The following is a 12,009-nucleotide window of genomic DNA, read 5'->3' as shown; positions in this document are numbered from 1 at the left end:
AAAAACTCTAGCACCGGCCCTGGGAGTGGCACACGAAAGATGATATGGTGTAAACAGTGATGATTGATTGGGCTAAAGACATAGGACACAATATAATGTTGGAGGATTGGGAAAGGTTGTGAGAACAAGGTGTCAGGTTCACTGCATGCTATGGGTTGAAAGAAAATATGATGAAAATGATGTATAGATGGTATTTGACACCTGTGAAATTAGCAAAAATATATCATACACATGATAACAAATGTTGGAAATGTAAAGAGAAAGAAGGAACGTTCTATCATATGTGGTGGACTTGTCCAAGGGCAAAAGACTTCTGGGAAATGATTTATAATGAGTTGGAAAAAGTATTTTAAAATACTTTTATTAAAAAAACAGAATCATAGAATCATAGAGTTGGAAGAGACCCAGCTCCCTAAGCCGTTCCTCATAAGGCATCGTTTCCAGGCCTTTGACCATGTTGGTTGCCCTCCTCTGGACACGTTCCAGCTTGTCAGTATCCTTCTTGAACTGTGGTGCCCAGAACTGGACACAGTATTCCAGGTGAGGTCTGACCAGAGCGGAATACAGTGGTACTATTACTTCCCTTGATCTAGATGCTATACTCCTATTGATGCAGCCCAGAATTGCATTGGCTTTTTTAGCTGCTGCATCACACTGTTGACTCATGTCAAGTTTATGGTCTACCAAGACTCCTAGACAGAGCCGTCTCATCCATTGGGGCTGGTGGCGCGGCGCACCAGGGCGCAATGGCCTGGAGGGCGCCTCCGCCCTCCAGCCCCGCTGGCAGCGCCTGCCGGCAGCGCCCTCCGACTGCCCAGCGGAGCAAGGGACCTGGCCGGCCACGCCACGCCCTCCAGCTGCCCGGCGCAGCGCGAGCTGCCTGGCTGTGCTGCGCCATCTGGCTGCCCCGCGGAGCGCGGGAGCGCGAGCCGGCCACCCTCGCCTCCCTTCCCGGAAGCACTGGAAGGGCAGAGCACAGGAGCGTGGCAGAGTGCGAGCTGCCCGGCTGCACTGCGCCATCCGGCTGCCCCGCGGAGCGCGGGAGCGCGAGCCGGCCACCCTCGCCTCCCTTCCCGGAAGCGCCACGCCCCTCATCCCCCGCTCGTCCACCCCCCTCCCAAGGGGTGGCAAGCGCGGGAGGGAGGCGGCGGAGAGGCGGCATGGTGGGGGCGCCGGAGGGTTAGCCGCGCCAGGGCGGCCGATCTTCTTAAGACGGCCCTGCTCCTAGATCCTTTTCACATGTACTGCTCTCAAGCCAGGTGTCACCCATCCTGTATTTGTGTCTTTCATTTTTTTTTTTGCCCAAGTGTAGTACTTTACATTTCTCCCTGTTAAAATTCCTCTCATTTGCTTTGGCCCAGTTCTCTAATCTGTTAAGGTCATTTTGAAGTGTGATCCTGTCCTCTGGGGTATTAGCCACCCCTCCCAATTTGGTGTCATCTGCAAACTTGATCAGGATGCCCTCAAGCCCATCATCCAAGTCATTGATAAAGATGTTGAATAAGACTGGGCCCAAGACAGAACCCTGTGGCAGAACCCCACTAGTCACTTCTCTCCAGGATGAAGAGGAGCCATTGATGAGCACCCTTTGTGTTCGGTCAGTCAGCCAGTTACAAATCCACTGAATGGTAGCATTGTCTAGCCCACATTTTACTAGCTTCTTTACCAGAATATCATGGGGCACCTTGTCAAAGGCCTTGCTGAAATCAAGATAGGCTACATCCACAGCGTTTTTAAACTCTGTTTTGTCCCCAAAAAGGCGAAATGACCAACTACATGACTATTAAAGATTTCCCCCCTAACATTTCCTCTCTAGATTGCAGTTTTAATGCTATTGGATGTAGGTTTACTTCTGATGGCCGCGGTACGATATTCTGTTATTGTGGTTTCTGTGTATCCCCATGTTCTATGCTATGTTTATGTTTATATGTCTATATGGGCTTATAGCCACAATAAACTTTCTGTCTGTCATTAACTGTATGCATTTCTCTGGGGATACTGGATCCCATATGGGGAGAGAGGACCTACTGACAACTGGAAGGGTTGTGTTATTATTAGAGGAAGGAGCGGAGTATAGCTGGGAGAAATGATTCTATGATTCCAAACCATATAGCATATAAACACCCCACGAAATCTCTTATCCCAGACAGTGGAAACTGAGCTGGAAAAAGAACATGGCATAACAAAAGACATCACCAAGCCTACCTAGTGGTATGCACAAATGATTCCAGTTATCAAGAAAAACATGGAAATACGTATTTGTGTCAACAAAGCTTTTAAGCATCCACACAGTTTTGTTACATTTATTTACAGACACCCTTGGATATGTCACAGTAGCCAAGCACTGGAAGAATATGAAGGGAGGGACAGTCGACCACTGGCATCACAAAGTTTCATTTGTTGCCTTCCTTAGTTGAAGGGTTGACCTAAAGTATGAGTTCAAGGACAAGGCAAATGAAAGAACCAATAATGTGGTGAGGAAAAGAAGGTTCTAGACTGGAGCAATGAGGGATGCTGGCCGGAAGCCAGAGCAGCTGGTGGAAGCGATTCTAACTAGGCAATGAGAGAAAAAGGAGGGCTTTGCCGAAACAATGAGTGGCAGAGGCTAAAGAAAGGGGGAGAAAGAGGGAGCAGAACACATTCTGGAAAGTCTAACATGGCACATCATCAGATGTCCCCTAAAGCTAGGGAGTTTAGTTTAGCGGATTCCATCTAGGAGAGGAAGAGGAAAGAAGGATGCATGGCTGTGACTGCATACAGCCCCTGCCTCGGTGCTTGCCTAGCCCTGCCCTGTTTGTTGTCATTTGAAGACATGCAGAACTATCCCAGAGTCTTGGGTCATCAGAGCCATTGTTTGTGCCCATTGGACTGGTTCTCTCCCCAGCAGAGTTGGCTGCCTCCATGAGGCAACAACAAAACCTTGGCTGAACAATCCTTGTTCCGGGATTCTTCCTCTTAACCCAAGAGTGCCCAAAGCTGCTATCCTCAAGGCTTAACGCCCCTCTCTTCAGACACCCAAGCACTACATGCCAGGCCTTCTCCTTTCTGCAGAACCATTCTAACTGCCTTAAGCTCTCTCCCTTCTTCCATCTCAAGAGAATTTATTTCCATCCTTCAATCGGAGAATTAGCAATCCATAGTTAATGTCTCAAAGAGAAATTCAGCAGACAAAGCAAGAATTTGTAGCGCCCTCCAGATGTGGTTGGACTCTGACTCCCATCAGCCCCAGTGAGCCTGCATTCAGGTTGCAGTCCACCAACATCCGGAGGGCTGCAGGTTTCCCATCCCTGCCTTAAAGGTCTCCATGGTTTGCAGGTTCCCCATCCTCGGGCTCAAGCCTCTCTAGAAGCTCTGTCTTCTGATCCTCCCATTACCCACTCTCCATCTATTAACTGTACTTAAAAGATAAGGATTGTTACACCTGCGACAAAACCCTGATGGCTGCTGGGTTTAGCATTTCACCAAAACAACAAGTATTGTACAATAGAGGTAAGAAGTTGTACACATTACTTCATAATCTGTCAGGGGGGAAACTGCTGCACTTTGTACCCGTGAAAGAGGCTGGCATAAGACATTGCATTTCCAAGACACTGTACATGAACCCAAGATTGAAAATTCCAAATTCATCTCCCCTGTGACCACCCCAGTTTATAAAATGCCACAATTTGCTGCTGTTGCATGAGACTCCAGATCATCTCCCTGAGCAAACTGCCTCACTCTGTCTAATCATAGGGCCAGCCTCTCACACTCCAGGATGTGTCAATATGGACAGAAGTCCTCATGCTATGTAACACAGCGATCTTTGAGGAGGTTTTCCTTTGATTTCATTTCTTCAGCAGCTGGGAATGAAACCTGAGCTGGAAACCCAGGACAAGGGGAAGTGTGGTTTCTTACCCTTTGCCTCCACTGAAAACCAGCTCTCTCAACTGCTTTGACTCCCTCCAAGGAAATACAAATCTTTACTGAGCAAAATAAAAATGGCAACTGTGTTTCACATAGGTATGGATGAATCTGTCAGTTTTGCTTTCTCCCTATTTCTGATTTTTTCCAATCTGAAGTTCAGTTCTCCATGTTTCTGTATAGGTTTGTTGGTGTGTTTTTTAAAGTCCATGTGGAAATACCTCAGCATTTTAATGCAAAGTTCTCTTAATATATACTTGTATGCAATTTTGCCTAATGTACACATTTTTGCAAAATAATGTATTTTATAGATTATGTGCATGAATATATGCATTTTATAAACACTTTAGTGTAAATTTTGAAGGGTGGATGTGTTTCAGTGTGTGTATTGTTTTAGAAAGTAAAACTTTGGTAGGTTCACCTTTAAATGTGAATGGAATTGGATTTTCCTCTCATCCATCGCTATGCATCAACTCATAAGAAAGCCTTCTGTATTTTGGGATGCTAACTATGAAATGCTCTCCCCATGGACTTCCCCATGCAGATCCAGATGCTGCTGACATTGATGGCTAAAAACATATGCCTTGACCAAAGCTTTTGGCTAACTGGAGATGGGAGTTGGGTGCCCTGCCCTCACTGATGTGATGACTGTTGTCGATTTGCTGTATTTTGGTGTTTTTCTGTTTGACTTTAATGTCATTTTGGTTTGACAATATTTTGTCTATGCTGTTTTATTGTAACATGCATCAGTCTGTATCTTCTGCATCATAGTCAATGTAGCTTCTGTGGTCAAATCAACCCCAGGGTAATGGCACCTGAAAGGAACTTGAGCAGCAGCTATGGTATATGGTGATACACTCTTGGTAGCGAGATTATTCTGTGCAAAACAGTCAGGGCATATGGTCCCCTTCATCTTTGCACAGAAGGGAGGGTTTCTGCAACTGTGCCTTCTCTTGCCATAACACTATGCCAGCGGGACAAGCTCCACCTGCCAACATACAGCATGCCTGTTAAAGAGCCTAGGACCTGTGTCATAAACGGATCCTGAAGCTATGCAAGAAACTTGAGGGAGATTCATACTTGGCCATGCATTTTATTTTGCTGTCCTAATATAGACCCTAGCATCTTATTCCACTTTAGGCCTTTTATCTCTTTAACAGTTGCACAAGGCAGGGATGTTGGGCAAGTGCTGGCTTTTCAAGCCCTAGCAGCAGTGTGAGTGACATGACAATTAACACTTGCTACAATCTCCCTCTACAAGGTCCAAGGTCCAGTATGACTAATGCTCAATGGGTTGGCCAGTGTTGGGATTGCGTGTGATGGGAACTTGCCATTTCCAGGGGTTGAGGTGACACTAGCATTTAGCCTATTCCACCAAGAGTCTATTGGGCAGCTCCTCCTCTGCCTTGCCAGGTATAAAGGACTGTGTTGTGCTTGCATAGCTGCTACTGTCAAGATGGAGACACACAGCTTGGCTCTTCTCTTCCTTGGCATCATAGCGGCCAAGAATGATGCCATCATCATGGAGAGATGCAAACTGGCAACCATCCTGAGGGACGAGGGCATGGAGGGCTTTGCAGGCACCAGAATAGAAGAGTGTGAGTGTCCCTTGTGTTGTTCTGTGTGTGCATGTGTGCATGCAGGCATGTAGATTTGTGGGCGGGGGGGGGGGCAGAAATTTTGTTGGGTTCATGTTATAATGAGAACTCAAACTCACTTCACTTGTACTTTCCCCAAACATGTGAACCAAATGCAGCCAGCCTGAGAAATTCACACTTCTCCAAATTTTGCATTGCAGTTCTACAACTGACAAATAGCTTATGTTGGGGAAAGTGAGGCTAAAAATGTGTATATACATAAACATAAATAAATTACCGGTAGCCAAGGTTGATTATAAAATGTGCTTATTAGAAGAAATGTGCTCTAAAATGCTGATGATTCTTCAGATTTTTAAAAAGTGAATGAAGATGTAGAAATGTGGCAAACTGAACTGTAGATTGGAAAAAATGATAAATCAGTAGATTCACCCATCCCTGAATGCATCCGTAGCCCCTGCAGTCCAATATAGCCTGGCTGGATCAGGCCAATGGCCCATCCAGTCAGCATCCTCTTCTCACAGTGGCCAACCCTGTGTGAAACCTGCAAGGAGGACCCAAACACAAGAACAACACTCTCCCCTTCTGTGGTTTCCAGCAACTGGGATTCAGAAGCATCGCTGCCTTGGACTGCGATTTGAAGCCACAAGGCCCAGCCACCCTTGGGAGCTTTTTCCGCCTTCACACATTTGTCTATTCCTCTTTTTAAGCCATGTCACGCTTCCTGGGGGAGCGAGAACCAAATTATAGCTATGTACAGCATATAGCTAAAGTGTGAAGTACTTTTTTAAAAAAATCTGTCCTGAATCTTCCAACATTCAGCTTCACTGGATGACAACAAACTCTAGTGTTATCCACTTTCTCTGTGTCATGCAGATTTTAACTACATTTGACATGGTTCCCCCCTCTCCATGTTAGGCTGAGAGATTGTGGCTAGCTTAAAGTCACCCACAGGGGCGGAGCGAGGGGGGGGCGTAGGGGGCGGGCCACCACAGGTACTGCCCTGGGGGGGGGTGTGACACTCTGGGCCTCACCCCCGCGATCGGCAACTCTGAGTCCCAGCCAATCCCAAAACCTCGCTTGGCGCGTGGTGGCAGCTGGTTTGTGCTTGCTTGCTTGCTTGCTTGCTTGCTTGCTTGCTTGCTTGCTCTCTCTCTCTCGGCAGCTCGCGTGTTCCTTTATTTTTTAATTTTCCATTTTTGTGGGCGCCCTGGGCGGAGCTGCAAAGGGGAGGCGAGGGGCAGGCCAGTGAGGAGGGGCGCCGCGTCACACCAGCCACAAGCGTGTCGCCTCCCTTCCGCGGCTCCACCCAGCAGCAGAAAGGGAGTGCGGAGAGGCTGAGTGCACGCGGGCCGAGCGAGCAAGCCGAGCCTGCGGCGCCAGCGACAGCTGCCTTTCAGGAGAGACTTTTTTCCTCCAGAGGAGAGGGCTCCGCACTGCTGGGGAGTGGACATGACTCTACGCCTCCTCCTCCTTCCCCCCTGCCCCCTCCCCACTCTCGCTCGCTCACTCTCCTTTCTTTCTTTCTTTCTCTCTTTCTTTCTTTCTTTCTTCCTCCATCTCTTTTGCCTCCTTCCCTTCCTTTCAAACACGCCACACAAAAGAAAAAGCCAGGAGAAGGGGTAGGAAGGAAAATATGCAAGGCTGGGAGAATTTGCACTGTCTCTCTCTCGAGCTCCGTGTGTCTTTTTCTCCCCCCCCCCTACTCTCTCCACCCCCTTCTCTCTTTACTGCTGCTGGGTGGGAGTGGGGGCGAAGGAAACGAAGACAAACCAGACCCGTGACTGTTTCTTCCCCCCCCCCTTTTGCTGCTCTTGCTCAGCTAGTGCTGGTGACGATTTCCCTCCCTGCTCGCTGCCGCCTCCTTTTCTTTTGCCTCCTCTCCTGCCACTTTGCTGCTTTGCTTTTGCTCGCAGAAAGGGGGAGGGAAGGGAAAAAAAGCTGGCTGAGGCTCCCCTCAGCTCGAGCTCCTTAAGAGCTGCTGTCGCTGCCTTGGCTGCCTCCGAAGCTCTCTGATTAATTTGTTTGTCAGCGGCAGGAGCAGCATCCGGAAACCCAAGAAGAGACCCGCAAAGCACCCTGGGGTGTGTAGTTCTTTCCACTAGCAGCAGCAGCAGACGACGACTTTAAAGGGGGAGAAGTAGCGCCCGCACAGGGGACTGCACATGCGGCATTCCAGGCATGCGCAGTCCGTCCTGACGTGCGTTGTGATGTCACAACGCACGTCAGGATGCGTGCGCACTGTGGAGTGATGCCCCGCCCCCAGGGGTGCCTCCGTTTGCCCTTGGTCATGCAGTGATGATTGTGGATGTGTGATTATTTCAACTCTTATCTCCCAACTCAAGAACTATATGCCAGTTTCATATCATGAGTAAGAATTTCATTTATTTCTATACATGTTTACTTTCCTTTAGGCTACCTAATCCCCTCAACTGATTTTCAAAACACCAGCCTTTTAAATCACCCATCAATCTGTAAGAGCCTGCTACCTTAAATGCTATGTCTAGGACCTGCTCAAGTTCTGTACAATGAGGAATTCAAAGTTGAGATGTTTTACCTGCCTCGGGTGAACTTTAATCTGTTTGCTCCTGCCTCTAGGGATTTGTTTGGTGTCTCACACAAGTGGCTTCAACACATCAGCCCTTATCATGGGGCCAACAGCCAGCAATTACGGGATCTTCTTACTCAGTGGAAGGTGGTGGTGCAGAGATGCCAAGACACTGGATACACGCAACCATTGTAACTTGAGTTGTGGTGGTAAGAAGTTATATCCCTACAACCTCAATCCCCTTTTTGGGCTTGTGGCTTCTGGATATGGCTAGCGCCGGAGATTGGTGAGGTAGTAGAGCTGCCCCAGATTTGTCAAGGGGCCCACCAGTAAAGTGCCACTATCCCATATTGACTCTCACTTGGTGATGGGCCCAACGCCAAGGAAGAAGAGCTCCAGAGATCCTTGCAATGGTGCAGGAAACCCTGGAGCACGCACACACACCCCACACCAACCTTGGAGCTGCCCATACATAGCAGCTCACATACAATGTACATGCCTCTGAAAGACTGAATAAGTTCTTGGCTTCCTAGCCCTGTAATTAAGAGAGTCAGTATGGTGTAGTGGTTAAGAGTGGTAGACTCGTAATCTGGGGAACCGAGTTTGTGTCTCTGCTCCTCCACATGCAGCTGCTGGGTGACCTTGGGCTAGTCACACTTCTCTGAAGTCTCTCAGCCCCACTCACCTCACAGAGTGTTTGTTGTGGGGGAGGAAGGGAAAGGAGAATGTTAGCCACTTTGAGACTCCTTCGGGTAGTGATAAAGCAGGATACCAAATCCAAACTCTTCTTCTTCTTCTTCTTCTTCTTCTTCTTCTTCTTCTTATCAGTGTGTAATAAGGATAAAGTGAGACAGCTTTTGCCAACCTATAGTCTTCCGGAAGTTTTGGATAACAGCTCCATCAGCCTGGCTAGATGGGAGATGTCCTCCAAAACATCTTGAGGACAATGGGTTGGCAAAGACTGGAGCAGGGGATATCAAGATTCACTTTTGTTCCCCAATCAGCAGAAAGTAATCAGACAGAAAGTACTATCTTCATACTCCTCTCAACCCCACTCAATATGGCCAAAGATCAGGGATGATGGGGGTGATTTATGGCTCAAACTGCTTGCTGCAACCTAAACATGAGGGTCCTTCTTTGCCTCTCAGTTAACTCACACCATGTATTTAATGATAATTAGACTTTTCAGCTCATTCTCCGACTCTTCCAACTCCAACTCTCATCTTTCCCCCAGCTCTCCAGGATGACAACATTACAGATGACATTGATTGTGCAAAGAGGGTCGTGCAAGGAAAGAAGGGCTTCAAAGCATGGTAAACAGATTGCCTTTATCTAAGTCAGCTGCAGGGTAGACCTATGCTAGATACCCATCTTTTTCCATAGGTGCCTGGAGATCTTGTCTAGGCTTAGCAGCCAATCCTTATTTATGGTTGTCACCAACCCTGTTCTTTCCCCCATGTCCTCAGACATATACAAGGAAGATGTATATGCCTTCCTCTGAGCTTGCAACTTTGGCAAAAGGTGGGACATTGCTGCTGACTGTCAACACCAAGGTTGTCAGCACCAAGTTGATATCCAGTGTGGTGTAGTGGTTAAAGTGCCAGACTAGGACCTGGGATTGTTGTGGGGATTAAATAAGGAGGGGAGGGGACCATGAGCTCCTTGGAGAAAAAGTGGCTCATAAATATACTGTACTCATTATATTACTCTGAGTAAACATATTTACTCAGAATAAATCCATTGAAATTAATGCGGAAATAATAACACAAGGAAATAATGCATTGGTGATCACCTGCAATGGAAGAGAATCTGTGCCTGATCTTAGCTAAGAACATAAAGGATAGCTGAGCGAGAGTTGCCATCCAACTCTGCAAATGATTGCCACCAATGCTGTTCCCACAGTGTGGCAAATCGGGCCAAATGTCCCATGCTTGGGGGGGGGGGAGCTTTGTGCAGAGCTGCCAAGATGGGGACTGCTGCTCCTACTCCTCTCACCCTAGATTTAAAAACATTTTGCTGCTGCTAACACAGCCTGTTCTTTCTCAGAGTGCTGCATTCTGGGCAAGGTGGCTGTGCTGCTGCCATTTTGTCATGGGGGCTAGACATTTTTGTTTTGTTTTTTTTTAAAAAAAGTTACAAGTTTGGTTAAAGTAACTTTTATCTAATTCTTGAAAAAATTCTAGCTGCTGCAGCAAAACATAAACAGAATAGACACTCACCCAGAATGCAGCACTCCTAGGAAGGAGTACAGGGGAAGAGAGGGCCTGTCCACACATCCACTTGTTCCATGTTTTCTACCCCAAAGTACAAAAGGCTTTTTGTTTGCCCACCACTTCCCCTGGAAAACCCCACTGTTTACTGCTGTATTGGAAGAAACATAAATCCACAGAAACCCTGACTGGCATTTGGTCCGATTCTGCAGGAAACAGAGGCTTTTCCCAGGGGAAAGTGGCAGGCCAAGCTGAAATGTGGATAAGCCCAGCATGGCAGCAAAACAATTTTAATTGGGAAGGACAGGATGGAGAGTGGGGCAGCAGCATGAGGTGGCCTCATACGGTGAGTGCCCTGGAGAGTCCCACAGCAAGGCAGGCAAGTGGGCAACTGAGTGTGATATGCCCCAGGTCCCAACCCTACCCCACCAGAGAAATAACAAACAGCAATGGACAAAAATATCCCAACTTTAGCATCTAGTAACTACGTGAATGAAATAGTAAACACCTGTTTTATGGCATTTATGCAGCAGCAGCACTTGTACTTTTGTCTCCCCAATTATGCATCTTTTGAGTTGTTTGACCAAGGATTTCTCATTACAGGAGAGCTTGGGGAAAATATTGCAAGGGACAAGAAATGAAACAATATATTGCACATTGTGATCTTGGAAAAATCACCCCTATGACACTGGTCCCAGCAACAAAACGTCATCCAAAACCTACCACCCCCCCAATGAGGAAGGATCAAATCACCCCTATGACACTGGTCCCAGCAACAAAACGTCATCCAAAACCTACCACCCCCCCAATGAGGAAGGATCAAATCACCCCTATGACACTGGTCCCAGCAACAAAACGTCATCCAAAACCTACCACCCCCCCCAATGAGGAAGGATCAAATCACCCCTATGACACTGGTCCCAGCAACAATACGTCATCCAAAACCTACCACCCCCCCAATGAGGAAGGATCAAATCACCCCTATGACACTGGTCCCAGCAACAAAACGTCATCCAAAACCGACCACCCCCCCAATGAGGAAGGATCAAATCACCCTTATGACACTGGTCCCAGCAACAAAAAGTCATCCAAACCTACCACCCCCCCAATGAGGAAGGATCAAATCACCCTTATGACACTGGTCCCAGCAACAAAACGTCATCCAAAACCTACCAACACCTCATTGAAAGAAGATCGGCCGAAGACCACTCTCCCAGCAAAGGGTCCCCCAAAACCTACTGTCCCTATTAAGAAGCCCACAAAAGCCATCATCCCAGTCAAGGCTCCCCCTAAACCTACCATCTCAATCAAGGAGCCTGCACGCTCCACTCTCCCTGAAAATGGTCTCCCAAAATTCACTACTTCATTGAAGGAAACACCAAACTCCATCATCCCAGCCAATGGACCTCCCAAACTGACTGTGCCAGTCAAGGAATCCTCAATCTCTACTCTCCCAGCTGATGTTCGTCTCGCACCCATTTTGAACCAGGATGACGAATAGTGCAAGATAAAACCAGGATTTTTGTTTTACCACACTCAGTGCTTTTAAGTTAAAAGCCCCAAACTTCCACAAACATGTCATGATACTGCTTCAGTTTTCCAGATATGGATCAACCCTCACATCTACTTCTTTTTTTTAAAAATGCTAACAACTGAATTTTAATCTTTCAGACTATTTGCTTGTAAATTAATGTTTTCTGCATCAAGAGAATGTTCCCAATAAAATTTACCATCTAATTTCATATGCATGTCTACA

The 12,009-nt window shown here is 47.3% G+C and overlaps 1 protein-coding gene across 1 annotated transcript; it reads left to right on the top strand.

Annotated features, from left to right (window-relative positions):
- The first annotated feature begins 5,223 nt into the window (after nucleotides 1-5,223).
- LOC117060540 (adhesive plaque matrix protein-like) lies at nucleotides 5,224-11,754 on the top strand. The gene is made up of 4 exons (XM_033172864.1): nucleotides 5,224-5,498; nucleotides 8,094-8,252; nucleotides 9,278-9,356; nucleotides 10,857-11,754. Exons 1-4 carry the CDS (start codon nucleotides 5,357-5,359, stop codon nucleotides 11,752-11,754), a joined length of 1,278 nt encoding a protein of 425 aa, XP_033028755.1. The 5' UTR covers nucleotides 5,224-5,356.
- The last annotated feature ends 255 nt before the right edge of the window (nucleotides 11,755-12,009 follow it).

This window comes from Lacerta agilis, chromosome 16 (assembly GCF_009819535.1).
Source record: "Lacerta agilis isolate rLacAgi1 chromosome 16, rLacAgi1.pri, whole genome shotgun sequence".
NCBI lineage: Eukaryota > Metazoa > Chordata > Lepidosauria > Squamata > Lacertidae > Lacerta > Lacerta agilis.
The sequence above is the reverse complement of the archived record's forward strand: the minus strand, read 5'-3'. Positions and strand labels throughout refer to the sequence as shown.